Source organism: Astatotilapia calliptera, chromosome 17 (genome assembly GCF_964374335.1).
Source record: "Astatotilapia calliptera chromosome 17, fAstCal68.1, whole genome shotgun sequence".
Taxonomy (NCBI): Eukaryota; Metazoa; Chordata; class Actinopteri; order Cichliformes; family Cichlidae; genus Astatotilapia; species Astatotilapia calliptera.
Window position 1 is genome coordinate 10,354,662 of NC_137438.1, and position 14,548 is coordinate 10,369,209.

The 14,548-nt window shown below is 42.8% G+C and overlaps 1 protein-coding gene across 5 annotated transcripts in view; it reads left to right on the plus strand.

Annotated features, from left to right (window-relative positions):
• The window catches only part of bcar3 (BCAR3 adaptor protein, NSP family member), an 81,822-nt gene that overhangs the window by 64,910 nt on the left and 2,364 nt on the right, over positions 1-14,548 (plus strand). For all 5 annotated transcript variants that reach the window (XM_026146534.2, XM_080291574.1, XM_080291573.1 and 2 more), the window contains 12 exons: positions 2,887-3,015; positions 4,624-4,749; positions 4,846-4,962; positions 5,207-5,439; positions 6,115-6,215; positions 7,160-7,294; positions 8,791-9,015; positions 9,161-9,783; positions 11,852-11,967; positions 12,593-12,764; positions 13,040-13,151; positions 14,343-14,546. In XM_026146534.2, coding sequence (XP_026002319.2) covers positions 2,887-3,015; positions 4,624-4,749; positions 4,846-4,962; positions 5,207-5,439; positions 6,115-6,215; positions 7,160-7,294; positions 8,791-9,015; positions 9,161-9,783; positions 11,852-11,967; positions 12,593-12,764; positions 13,040-13,151; positions 14,343-14,546 — 2,293 coding nt within the window. The remainder of the gene's footprint in view (positions 1-2,886; positions 3,016-4,623; positions 4,750-4,845; positions 4,963-5,206; positions 5,440-6,114; positions 6,216-7,159; positions 7,295-8,790; positions 9,016-9,160; positions 9,784-11,851; positions 11,968-12,592; positions 12,765-13,039; positions 13,152-14,342; positions 14,547-14,548) is intronic.

The window sequence follows — 14,548 nt, forward strand, 5'->3', positions numbered from 1 at the left end:
AGGGCAGCCGATGATCTTCTGTGCTGTCTTGACCACACTCTGAAGCCTCACTCTATCCGCCTTGGTGCAGCTGCCGTACCATACCGTGATGCAGTAGGTTAGCAGGCTCTCAATGGATGAGCAGTAGAAGGTCAGCAGCAGGTTGGAGTTCAGCTTGTACTTCCTGAGGACTCTCAGGGAGTGCAGCCACTGTTGGGCCTTCTTGATGACCGCTGAGATGTTGTCTGTCCAGGAGATGTCAGCAGAGATGAGGACACCAAGGAACTGGAAGGTGTGGACCCTCTCCACACATCCACACACTCCCCGTTGATGTAAACGGGGGCCAAGTCAGTGCTGTGTCTCCTGAAGTCAACAATGAGCTCTTTGGTTTTCTTAGTGTTCAGTGTCAGGTTGTTTTCTGAACACCAGGCTGCCAACTTCAGGACTTCCTCTCTGTACTCTGCCTCGTCTGCCTTTGAGATGAGTCCGACTACCGTGGTGTCATCAGCAAACTTGATGATGAGATTGTTGTTGTGGGTCGGACTGCAGTCGTGGGTGTAGAGAGAATACAGGAGGGGGCTCAGCACACAGCCCTGTGGGGAGCCGGTGCTCAGTGTGCGAGTGGAGGAGAGATGAGGGCCAGGTCTTACAGTTTGGGGCCGGTTTGTGAGAAAGTCCTTTATCCAGGCACATGTGAGAGGAGGGAGGCCAAGAGTGACCAGTTTGGTGATGAGGATGTCCGGGATGATTGTATTAAAGGCTGAGCTGTAGTCCACGAAGAGCATTCGGACGTAGCTCTGCCGCTGCTCTAGGTGACTCAGCACAGCGTGGAGGGCTGTGGCGATGGCGTCTTCTGTGGATCTGTATGCAAACTGGTGGGGGTCGAATTCTGGGGGGAGGTAATCCTTGATGTGCTGAAGGACTAGTCTCTCGAAGCATTTCATGATTACCGGTGTGAGGGCGGTAATCATTCAGGCTGGAGATGGGAGACTTCTTTGGCACTGGGATGATTGTGGCTGATTTTAGACAGGATGGGATGGCTGCCTGATCCAGTGAGAGGTTGAAGAGTCTGGTGAAGATGAGGGTGAGCTGGTGGGCACATGCTCTTAGTACCTTGCCAGGTACTCCGTCTGGACCGGCCACAAGTAGTACTTTACTTGCGGCCGTACAAGTAGCACCGCAAGTCATGTACTTTCAGTATCTGAAAGTACATGACTTTCAGATACTGTTCATGCTGTAGGGAATTTTTAGGCTTTACACTTTTTTATGTTCCATTTTTCCTAACATTTTCTTTTTTCATGGACATGCTGCACAACATGCCAAGACATTCCATGTTTTCAGCGTATAACCCTTTGGGAATCACCTGTTGGTATGAAAATACAATTTTAATACTAACCTGTGTTAGAAGCAGTTTGACAAACATACAACCAGCATAAAACCAGTGTTATGTCTACACAGCCAGTGTTGTTTAGACACAACACTGGTTTGTCCATACAGTTAGGTGTTTTATGCTCAAATGATACAGGTCAGTGAGGTCAGTGACGGATACAAGGACTAGAGCAGCGGTCCCCAACCCCCGGGCCTGGGACCAGTACCGGTCCGTGAGTCGTTTGGTACCGGGCCGCGAGAGTTGAGGCTCAGGTGTGAAATGTATAGTTTTCAGGGTTTTTATCGGTTTTCAGCGTTATTTTGTTATCATTTTTATCGTTAACTCGGTTTTCCTTGGTCTTTTCACGTGTGTTATGAATAAATCTTCTTTTTTTTCGGTACCGGTACTAGTTTTATTTTGTTGTATTTATCCGCGACACCTTAAAGGCTGGTCCGTGAAAATATTGTCGGGCATAAACCGGTCGGTGGCGCAAAAAAGGTTGGAGACCGCTGGACTAGAGTGCAAATGAGTGAAAAAGCAGCCAATGTCTAAAGAACCATTTGGAAATCCCTTCAGAACGTCTGGAGGAATATTGCTCTGGGCCATTTGAAAAAAATTAGAATAAAGTCCTGCTGCTTGGATAAATAAATAGCTCAAGACATTTGTACTGACATTTAAATGATTGAAATGCAAAAGTATAGAATAAACTGACTGAGTGTAGCAGTAATGGGTTAAAAAGAAAAAAGGTTTAGTTTAGATAAGTTTATGCGTCACTCAGAGGTGTGTGTGTCTGTGGGTGCGTGTGCGTGCGTGTACTTGTCTACGTTAGGTGAAGGTGTGCATAGAGGCCGGTCTGGGTAGCTGGGCGGTGTCAGGATGATGACATTTCTTTGAATGACTCTGGACGAAGGCAAGAAAGGAAGTGATAAAGGAGAAAATCACAGAGGAGGCAGACGCAGACAGAGGCTGTGTGCGGGCTTGTTGTTTGAGCAAACAGAAGAGACTTAACTATAGTGTGCGTGAGTTTTAATGTGTCTGCTATGAAGTTTGTTATTGAAGATCAGAGAAAGGTGGCAGGATGGAGAGACCAAGCAGCTGTCATGTAAGTGTGTGTGTGTGTGTGGTGTTTTGGGGTGTGTGTGTTGTGGTTCAGGTGGTTGTGTTGACTCGACATCCCGTCAGGGTTAACAGAGCTGTCTGTCCTTTACTTTCCATTTAGGCAACCTTTTTGGGCTTTGCTGGGATTAAAGTGGCTGATCAATAGTTTCAGTAATCTCACTGGAATTAGATTACAGTCCTGGTTTCTACCTATCCCGGCTCTGCGGTGTTTTATTTGGTGTTGTTTTACTGTAGAACAGCAGAGGCGACTTTAAACAAATCAGTCAAAAGTTTCCTATTTTTTCCTGCTTCCTTTTTTACTTTGTTGAAATAAATAAATAAATTAAATATGTGGATGTTGAATTTCTGTCATCTGTCTTTGGGTTTCTCAGCTATGCAGGATAAAGTTACAAAATCAGCTTTTTCTGCTTTTATTCCAGTTCTCCAGAGATCAGTTCATCCTGGACTGTCCTTCAGAGAAACTTCGCAAGGAGCTCGAGGAAGAACTGAAGATGGACTGCGAGGAGCCGAGAAGTCACGCGTGGTACCACGGATCGATTCCCAGACAGGTAACACTGCTCGCACACAAATCTGAGTCACAAGTCCCTCCTTTTAAAAGCCAGGTTAGAAACTTGTTGAACCAGATTACCTATTATTAGTCTTCCATGCTACACACATGGTGCTTACAGGAAGACTGTTGCGTAAAGAGTGGCCCCTGCAGCAGCGCTGACAGAAAGAAAGGCTTCATTCTGTATGGTGTGTTTATGTGTGTTGTGTGTGCGCGCATATGTGAGAGAGAGATCTTGTGTGTTCCCCTGAAAACCAGCACTGAGATGTAATCTTTTTTAATAAGCTGCTTCCCTTGGCTAAGCTAAACCACCGTTCTAACTTATACAAACATTTGCTTAATTAAAGTCTGAAACTGTGGATGACAGAGAGTGTATGTGTTCGAGAAGAGCGAGCGAGAACCAATAAATGTAACAAGGCAGGGAAATAAAGAGCACTGCATGTGTAAACGGTCAAAGAAATATCGGGTTTTTTTTTTAATCATATAATAAATGAAAGTCAAATTTATTTTTAAAATGCATTTAACAGTGCTTTATAATACTTTATAACACATCCAACAGTTGACACTGGCCAAGGTGCTCTTTAAAAGACAGAATGGATAAAAATAAGTAAAATACATGCTAGTAGGTGGTAAATATAAACAGTCATGGCTTACATAGGCACATATAATGACCATAAGAATCAAAAGCCAATAAATAAATATATGTGTTCAGTCTAGTTTTATCAGTCATTTGAAGGAAATGCTGTTCCACAGTTCAGGGGCAAACACAGAGAGTAGACTGAGCTGGAAGGAGCTAAAACAGGTGAAATATGATCTCTTTTTTTCTTCTTCTTCTTCTTCGGGTGCCTGTGAGGAGCCTACAACTGACTGAGACCCGTGTAAAGTGATTTGCAGTAGTCCAGGAGGAGGAGATTAGGTCATGAATGACAATCTTGAGATCTCTTATGGAAAGAAAAGGCTTAATTTTCTTTCCATAAGAGAAGGCTAATTTTTAACCACCGAGTTACTTTGATAATAGGTCTCATTTTTTCTGTGGTAAATGATAAACAGGGATCAAGCTTGTCAAAAATGTTGTCATTTGACTTGTGCATTGATAGATGCACAAAAACACTGAAAAGTTTTCTGGATTAAAGCTTTATTATTTTGATTTCCCATATAAAGGTTTTAGCGTGAAATGAATGTGATTCTACATGAAACTGTCCCTTAAGCGTCTAGGTCACTAACTGGATAAATTGGAATGGTCCTCGTGTCTTACATAACCATCACTAAGCTCGCAAAGCTGGTACTAGCCTACCATTAAACGTTTGTATTGTAAACAATCACTGTGGGCCACTGTAGGTGTTCGTGTGTGTGTGGGCCGGTTATTATGGGCTCCTAAATCTGTTTGAACAGTCACGTGATGCAGGCTGGGCTTTCTCAGGGGCCAACATCATCTATGAATTTTCAGGTTAGGACATGTCTTAAGGTTAAGGTAAGGGTAACGGTTAGGCATGTAGTTGTTATCGTTAACGGTAAGTCACCAGGAAGTGAGTGAGACAACGTAAAGTCCTCTAATGTCATGGCTGCGTAAAGTTGAGTGTGCCCGTGTGTCACTTATTTCTTTTTGCAGGTTGCAGAAAACCTGGTGCAGCGAGATGGAGACTTCCTGATCCGTGATTCGCTGTCTTTACCAGGAAGTTACGTTCTCACATGCCAATGGCGAAACACTGCTCAGCACTTTAAAATTAACAAGAAGGTACATATGAGCTTCCAGCTACACTGAGGTGAATATTTGACTAGAGTATATAAAAGGTACAATAGCTAGGTCTGTTATTTTGCCTGTCGCCTTCAGGTCGTGATGCTGAATGAAGCTTACTCCAGAGTTGAGTACCGCCTAGACAGAGAAGGGTTCGACAGCATCCCTGCACTCATCAGATACTATGTTGGCAACAGAAAACCTGTCTCACAGGTGGGTTTAGTCACTATTTTTCTTTTAATTAATCTTGCTTCAAAGTTTATTTTATACTGTTATTGTTCTGGTTGGTGGTTTTCCTCATTATAGCACATAAAAGAAAAACTTTTGGTAGTTAATAGTAAGTTGTGTTTAAGTGCTAAGAGTTTCAAGCTTGTGAGATAAATATAGTCGCAGATAAATAAAATATGTTGAGGTTTCTTTAGGTCACCTTATCTGTTCTTCCGCCCACACATTGAAGGTGGTAGGGGCCATCATCTTCCAGCCAATCAACCGGGGGCTGCCGCTGCGCTGCTTAGAGGAAAAGCACGGACTGTCGAGCAGTCACCGGGAGAGGCTGATGTCGCAGGAGAGGCGGAACCAGAAACGCCTCAGCCTCAATATTACCAACGGACACACATACGACAACACACAGGCCATGCACGACAGCACACACTGCCAGGACAATGGCATTGCCCGAGGCAGCCAGCTCAGGTTTGCACTCTAGAAACACACGCAAACACACTAATTAACACCTGAACACTGTAATTCCTCGCTGGCTCTCATAACGTGGTTGTTGTTCCACTGAGCATGTGAGATTTCTTGGATTTGATTAATATAAGCCTATTACTGCAAGTGGATAGTGGGCTACAGACCAAATACCAATCTGTCTGCTGTGTTTGAATAGTAGAGACCCACCTTTGCACAGTCTCCACCTCCACACATCGTTCTGCTTTTAAGGTTTTACTCTTTGCACTGAGCTGTTTACATTCAATCGTTCTGACTGAAGTTCGCACATACACATGTCCCATACACATCATACGTCCTCTGTAAATGAAGAGCTGTTGTCTGTGTGCAATTTCAATGCACACAGACATTAAACAGGGTTCTGTATCTATCTGAGAGAGGTCAGACCAGCTGTGAGGGGATAATAAATACAGAGCTGAGAGTAAAACAGAACACAGAGATGAACAAGAGGATATATGGACAGAGAAAAGGCTTTTTAAAAAGTCAAAGAAGGGATGAAAGGATTAGTGTTTATAACGTGATTTACTTTTTTTTTGAATACTAATGGTACCTTTTTATTATTATATTGGAAATATTTGTAAGAGGTTTATCCGATGCCCATGTGTGAGTGGGATGTTTTTATCGCCCTTCCTCCTCTTTCAGGTTGAAGGATCGCTGCGGCAGCCAACCAGCAAGTCTCAATCAAGTCCAGGAGCGGCGACACCCACTCAAGGCGCACCAATCAGAAAGCTTCCTTCCTCTTGGTAAGTAAAAGCTAGGAGGTTCTGAAAAGCTGTGTGACCTTTGAGGAGAGGCTGAAAGTTTTTATTATAATTACACATCTGTATAATAAACACTCAGAGAGAGCTGAGTGTAAAAGCGAAGCTGTCGATTTACCACTCGACCCAAACTCCTCAGCTCTGGTAGAGACCGAAAGAATGAGGTCATGGACACGAGCAGCAGAAATGAACTTTCTCCAAAGGGCAGCCGTGCTCTCTGTAAGTCAGAGGTCAGCAACCTGCAGCTCACGAGCCACGGATTAGGATTACATCTCTCCAATTAACTCTAAAAAGTTTAATACATAAACTATATGTACTAATTTATGCTCTTCCAATTACATCTGTTATACACTCGCATCCACAGTCACACGTGTCTGCCGGTTGTTTTGGGGGGTTTTTCTCGCCACCGCTCCTCCACATCAAAAGGAGCCCATTGAGGTGGTTTGAGTGTCTGACAAGGATGCCTCCTAAGTGAGGTGTTTGGGGCATGTTCTGCTGGGAGGATGTCTCAGGGCAGGACGTCCAGACATGCTGCAGAGATGATAAGCTAGAGGGGGTCTGGGGAGAGAGCGGTCTGGGTTTCTCTGCTTAGGCTGCTGCCTCCATGAATCGGTTAAGTGGAAGAAAATGAGATTAATAGATCTTAGTGGCTTGAAGTATTTTGAATCCTTTATTTTTCTCTGTATCTGTTGTATCTAATTTTTACAAACTGATCTAATGTATATGAGACCTCAAAAACAAAAGTGGGAATTCTAATCAACTCAGTGCCTTTTTTTAAAAATTATTTCCTTTCCTCCCCACCTCCACCTCATCTTTTCCTTTTTTTTTTTGTAACCTTTTTTTTAAATTTATTTCTATTTACCCACTGTCTCATTATCTTCTCTTTCATCTCTTTAACTCCATCTTCTGTAATTTTGTTCCGTCTTCAGGATCCAAACCGCAGCCCCTGCAGACACCTGACTCGCTCCTTCCCAGCCCAAACTCCAAGTCGCCGGTGTTTCGGACAGGCAGCGAGCCACTGCTGAGCCCCTCTTTCCCACGGAAATCAGCAGAGCCTCTAGCAGGTATACAAATATTTTGGTGGAGAAGAACCAGCAGTATACAGATGAGTTTCTTCAGCGATCATTGCGTTTATACAGACGAATCCCTGAAGACTTTTACGTATAGTGGTTCATATAATAGAAAATGGTAAATGGCCTGTATTTGTACAGTGCTTTACTAGTCCCTAAGGACCCCAAAGCGCTTTACACATTCAGTCATTCGCCCATTCACACACATTCACACACTGGTGATGGCAAGCTACATTGTAGCCACAGCCACCCTGGGGCGCACTGACAGAGGCGAGGCTGCCGGACACTGGCGCCACCGGGCCCTCTGACCACCACCAGTAAGCAACGGGTGAAGTGTCTTGCCCAAGGACACAACGACCGAGACTGTCGAAGCCGGGGCTCGAACCAGCAACCTTCCGATTACAAGACAAACTGACAATTCTTGAGCCACGATCGCCCCTAATAGAGTCTATTAAGCCTAACAATTGCAAGACATGTGATACAAATAGGTGTTTGGCTTTATTTGTAGTATTACTGTCCTCTTTATCAGTATTAACTTTTAATGTTAACTGTAAAATAGATTAAAATAGATTTGCTTGGTCATAGTGCATAAAATGTACAGTATAGAGCAGCACTCATGCTAGACACAGAGCTACAAACAGAACAATTGAGAAAAAACTGCAATTAACAAAAGCAGCCTGAGCGCCCACAGCTCTGCCAAGACTAAAAGTTCCCTATACAGGTTGTATAAATCAAGTCCCAAAGGACAAGGATGGCCTGATCCAGGGATTGAGTTTGATATTTTGTTGAGAACATCATGATGATGTCTCCAATTTTTGTTTTGGTATGAATTTATAAAGATTAGATGCAAGATGACAAGTTTGCCCTGCGTCATAATGACGGTTTATGGACAAATCCAAAATGTACTGACTTCTAAATGTTGGTACTTTTCACCTCTTTCTTTATTTTTAATCCTGCAAACAAAACCACTTTATCACTTTGATGGAGGAAAAAATGACAAGAATAGCAATCGAGGATGAAATAAAGTAGCCTTGGTCCAGGCATCTGAACGGTATAGAAATAATGAAGCTAAACAAAGTGGCAGTTTGGACTGATTATCAGGCTAAAAATAACTGTGTGGTGCTTGCTAAGAGCCAATAAAAGCCCACGTGGGGGTTTTAAAATTAATCAGCCGTTGTGCCTTCCTAAGTATGTGGGTGTAATATAATACACTCTCCCGGGCTGCTCCTGCCATTGCTTGAATGTTAGACAATGAATTTTCCTCCTGTTCTGCTGGGGCTCTGTGCTCTAATTCACAATCTGATAATATAGCTGAAATCTGAGTGTGATGCATGCTTTTCATTGTATTTGAATTTAAATAATAATATCTTAAACATGTTAAAAAGTCAGAGGGGTTGTAATATTAGATACTTAAAAACGTTCCAAGTCTTTATATGTATAAAAGCCAAAACAGCTTTTGTGTAACCTTTACGGCACTCGTGTTCCTCCAGGCCAAGCGATCCGGGGCTCTGACAGCCAGCTGTGTCCTAAACCGCCTCCCAAACCCAGCAAGGTTCCTCTGGCTAGGCTGGCTCACTCCTCTTGTCCTCAGGCTAGAGTTCCCTCCTCCAGCTCCTCAAACCTCACAGACACCTCCTGTGTCTCTCCCAGACTGGCTGCACCTCCACAGGAGCCCAGACGTGTAGAAACCCCTGATTCTTCCTGGGCGGGTGGAGGTATCCTTTTATTTTATATATCTTTTTTAAATATATTTATGCAAAGTTATTTGATTATTATTGGATGGTAAACATCTGTTTACATCAATATTGACTTTTATTTTCAAATGCAACATTATAGATGGATGTGTTTGTTATTCGACAGCCACTGCAGGCCCTCCTGTTCCTCCAGTGAAGCCCCTGAAATTGCAACATCTACGGCTGCCTGCAGACTCCTGCTGCTCCTCTGGGTCTCTAGTTTCACCTGCTGATGCTGCTAAGTGTCCCGATTCAGAGACAATAACAGGACAGGGTGAAAGACTGCAGCCCAGCCCTGCAGACCTGAGGTCCTGCAGCCCTCTGGAGTGGGAATCGTCAAACTCTGCTAACCCCATCACAGAGCACAGCCGTGAAGCTCAGCTAACACTCTGCAGCTATGTGGAGAGACTGAAGAGAGAAGGGGAGATGGGGAAAGAGGAGGAGGAGGTGTCAGGAGACAGAAGCTCCTACCATCATGCTATCGCAGCCTTGGAAAACACCAGTGAAGAAGAGGATGAAGATGCAGGGAAAGACGAGGAGAAGGATAAGAGGAGGAAAAAAGAGAGGAGTAGTTTTCAGCGGCCTGTCATAGAGACGGAGTCCATGTTCAGGCCAGCAGAGTTCGACTCGCGACTTCTGCCTCTAGAAAACAAACCACTGGAGATGGCGGTTCTGAAGAGAGCAAAGGAGCTGGTGCTCAGCCACAATCACCACAGCCTAGCCAGACACCTGCTGATGGCTGACTGCCAGGTATACATACACTCTCTCTAAACCTAAATATAACAACCGTAATTTATTTTTCACATGGTTATATCCTCCTCTGCAAAGTCATTATCTTTCGTCTTCCTGATTTTTTTCTTTTTATAGACTGATTTTCTGGATGCTTTAGAGCTTTTCTTTTTTTAATTAGTTAGTTGGTCGTGACTACTATATATATATATATATATATATATATATATATATATATATATATATATATATATATATATAATATATAAACAAAAACAAAGGAAGCTTGTTATGAAACAACTACTTAAGTAGAAAGTGAGCAGTGAAAAAGAAGGAAAATAAAAGAATATTTCTATTTTCTGTTGCCTGCGTTGTTGACTGTGAGTAGGGAAGAGGTTAAAGTGGGATTGAGCGTGTGGTGAAACTCTAACATCAGCTGTCGTCGCTCAGCGTGGAGAAAAGAATCACAATTTCTATTGAGGGCTGCAGTGAGTTTCTTTGTGTACAGGCTGTGATCAGCTGATCTGGGCTACTGCTCTGAGGTTTACTGCCCTTTGTGGATTTACACACCTCAATTTAAGATGTAAGCAGATGTTTTATGAGTTGTCCTGTTCCATCCTCTACACTGTTTGTACTGTCTTTATATTAGACAGTATAAAGTTGGTGAAGGTGGAATTTGATGAATGAATCTCAGCATCATTAGCTTAACTTCAAATTCATCTGTGCTGTACCTGATATAATCTAACTCTGACCATGAAACACAGCCACTGTGCACCAGTCACACACTGTTCTTTACTTTTAATCCATCACAGTACAGCAAACTAACCTGTTTTTATCTTCACTACCTGCAGAGGATCTTCATCCAATTCTTAAAAAACAGTCTGCCTCAGTTTGATTAGCAGTAGTTTCGCATTATGATAAAGCGTAATGTGACATGTGCACACATAATATTTGGGTTAAAACATGAGGATTTATATTAAAGCTTTTCCAGTATATCAAATCCCACTGAGCATGCTTACCTTTACATCTAACCTGTTCTTCCTCTCCTGTCCTGTCTTATCTTTCTCCATCTCTGGGTGAGCTCTTTCTTTTCTCTCCTTGTGAAATACAGCAGCTGGACCTTTAGCTAGCAACACACTGTGCAACAAACTGCACACAAGCAGTTTGTGTGCTTGCTGATGTTTGTTAAGCTGATAGAATTATTTAAAAAAGATACTCGTTTTGCTCCTCTCACTCTTCGTTCCTCCTTTGTAGCACTTGTGCGCACCTGCAGTCGTTCTGGTGTCGTGCCCAAAAAGCACAAAACAAAAAAACTCACCCCAAAACACCAGCCCACTTTAATTCCCGACTATGGTACATGATTTTACCTCTTTCGTCTTTTTATACAACCTCGTGATTAATACACAAACAGAATTGTCTTTCACGTGTTACTGTTTAGGCTCAAATTGGTTTGATGGAGTGACGTAAAAAAAGGTTTGCCTCACACCTCAAAATGCATCAAACCAATAGTAACGAGCCTGTTTTGAAAATGTAAGGAGAAGAAAGTACAGATTTTTATTTAAGAGAGTAAAAATAAAAAGTTGTCAGAAAGATAAATAGTCAAGATACCTGAAAATTCTACTGAAGTACAGAAACTAAGTATTTGTACTTCATTACTTCCCACCTCTGGCAGTAACTGATGGTTTTAGAATTTAGTAAATGTACTAGTGCTGCAAAGACCCGGTATGATTCATTGTTAATAATAACATATCAGAAAGTGCTGCAAACAGCATCACCGTGCTGGGAAAATGAAAACTGACACTGACGCGTGCATTTAATCTGCAGGTAAACATGTTTACTGCTGCTGTGACACACAGATCCTCTGTGTGTGTGTGTGTGTTTGTGCACTATAGAGAATTAGATTTCCACCCTGCACCTGATGATGCTGCTGCAGAACAAAAATGATCTTCATGATGCAGAGACACAACCAAATAAAATGTTTTGCCTCATCCAAACACATGCGCTAGGCACATCCAATGAAGCAGGGTGACAAACTATAACAGAAAACTGTTCTAACAGCTACTTGTAAAATTTCTTTTCTTCCCACCAGGTTGCCAGGATACTGGGAGTGACTCCAGAGCTTAAAGGTCAAATGGGCGTGTCCTCCGGTCTGGAGCTGGTGACATTGCCGCACGGTCGTCAGCTGAGGCTGGACCTGATGGAAAGGTAAATACACTGTATTGGTTAGCTCTTTTGGGGTAGTAGCAGACACAATTCAATTCTCTTCTGTTTTGATTGTATAGAACCAAATCACAACAGCAGCCGCCTCAAGGGGCTCTATACTTTAAGATAAAGATCCTACAATAAAACAGTCAAATGACCCAGTACGAGCAAACACTTGGCGACACTGGCAAGCAAAAAGTCCCTTTTAACAGGAAGAAACCTCCAGCAGACTCAAGGAGGACAGCCATGACCAGTTCTGGGTGAGGGGAGGAAGACAGGACAAAGACGAGATGTGGGCGAGAGCCAGAGATTAATAACAACTAATGATTAATTGCAGAGAGGTGTATAAAGACATGGAGAGTGATGAACAAAGCTCAGTGCATCATGAGAAGCCCGCAGCATGACTAAGGGACTAGTTGTTAGAAGTTTGAACTGAAGCTGATATACCACCATTAAACATGGTGGTATATCAGTATATCGTACAGGGGAACCCATCGTGGAACTCGCCCCTCCAGGCAGTGAGGTCTGTAGTTAGACTACTGCACCGCTGGACGATCAGATAAGGAACAAAAGACATTGCTGTTGGGGGCTGTTTGTAATCCACCCATCTCCTCCATCTGTCTCCTAGGCACCACACCATGGCAATAGCTGTTGCTGTGGATATTCTGGGATGTACGGGTAGCGTGGAGGAGCGGGCTTCCACTTTAAATCGCCTCATTCTGGTTGCTATAGAGCTGAAGGACACGGTTGGGGACCTGTTTGCTTTCACAGCCCTGATGAAAGCTCTGGACCTGCCTCAGGTAATGAATGCCTAGCCCTAAACCCTAAGCATAACCCAATCGTAACAATGACACTAAAGCCACATTTTGAGTCTCAAAAATGCCTTCAAACTTGTGGGAACTGGATTTTGGTCCCCATAAATTTAGTAAACTTCCAATTTATGGTCCCCACAATGATATGAATAGACACACACATGAATATGACAACTAGAATCTCTCTATCATGTAAAAAAACAAAAAGGAGAGATTTAATTGTAGTTTGAAACTCTTAAAGTTGATGTTTGTTGTTGATGTAGATCAGTCGTTTGGAGGAAACATGGACGACTCTACGAAGGAATTTCACACAGACCGCTATCAGCTACGAGAAAACACTCAAGCCTTTCTACAAGAATCTGTACGAAGGCACCGGTAAGAGGACAAACACAGCCTATAGCCACTGATAACAGCTTAAATATATAATATGTATTATTTCCCAAAAAGAGAAAAGAAATTACATCAAATCATCATTTAGACTTACAGGAAGTGTGAGGCTGTGTTTTTGGGACTCTCTGAAAATGTAGCATCCAGGTTACATGGTCTCCATCTCTGTGTTAGTCAGGGCTGTATTAAGGGTATCGAGGATGTGCATGTCACTTAGAATCCAGACACCACACGACTGACTTCATAGTTTTCATCAACAACCTTTGTTTTTCCTGGTGAAAGTAAGATGATGAGCAGGTCTGGACTGGGACAAAAGATTGCCACGGCATTTTTGCTCCAGGCAGCCCACCTCACTCTCCGCTAGCTACAGCAGCCTCCTGTGACTGTGAGGGTTGTTGTTGATGCTACTGTTAACGGTACAGCAGCAGCAGCCCGATAACTAAGGTGTCAGCTAATTTGACACATTTTGGTGCATATGTTTTTGCTTTATTTTTATTTTTCTCTCTTAGTTTTGCCCCTAAATCTTTTCACTTTTCTTTGGCCAGCAACCAATTCTTCCACACTTAACTTTAATCTGCATGAACACACAGGGAAGGTAGGGGAAGGGCCGGTTGCCAAGTTGATCGTAGCCTGTATGACTATATCGAAAAGAACAAAATGTATATATTATAACAACAAACATGTCGTGTTCGAAGTCACTTAAATAACCTCGCTTCCCCATTTTAAAGTTCAAATTAAACTTCAGCAGGTCGCCTTGACCACGTCTACATGACTAAATGCATCAAGTTGCTGCCATGTGATTGGCTGACTAGACATTTGTGTAAAGGAGCAGTTGAACAGGTGTGCCTGATACAGTTGCTGGTGAATGTGAGAATTTGGATGATAGCATTACTGTAATTTAAAATATATATATCCTATTGTTCATAAATGAAACATCATCAAATAAATTGAGTATATTTTGTTTCGTCTTTTTAATAAAATACATGGGGTAAGTAGATCCTAAGCATTGTCTTATAAAAGGGTTACTGTTGCTATAAAAAACCCTTTTGTTCAAATTCAGCCAGTAAGGATGAACATTGCATTATTTTTTTTTCTATATTTACAGTTTAAAAAAAGCAAAAGTCAGTGTTTATGTTTTTTATGGCGCTCATAAACTCTACTAACCTCACTCTGCTGCAGCCTCCTCTCCTCCGGTGGTCTGTGTGCCCCTCCTCCTGCCATTCCTCACGCTGATGGAGCGTCCTTCAATTGCACCTGACGGGGTGGAGCTCTGGGAGACCAGCGACCAGGGCTGTGACATCATGCTGCGCCACCTGGAGGCTGCACGCAACGTTGCACGCAATGCGCACGGCTACACTGCCAATGCACAGAAGATCTTACAAGGT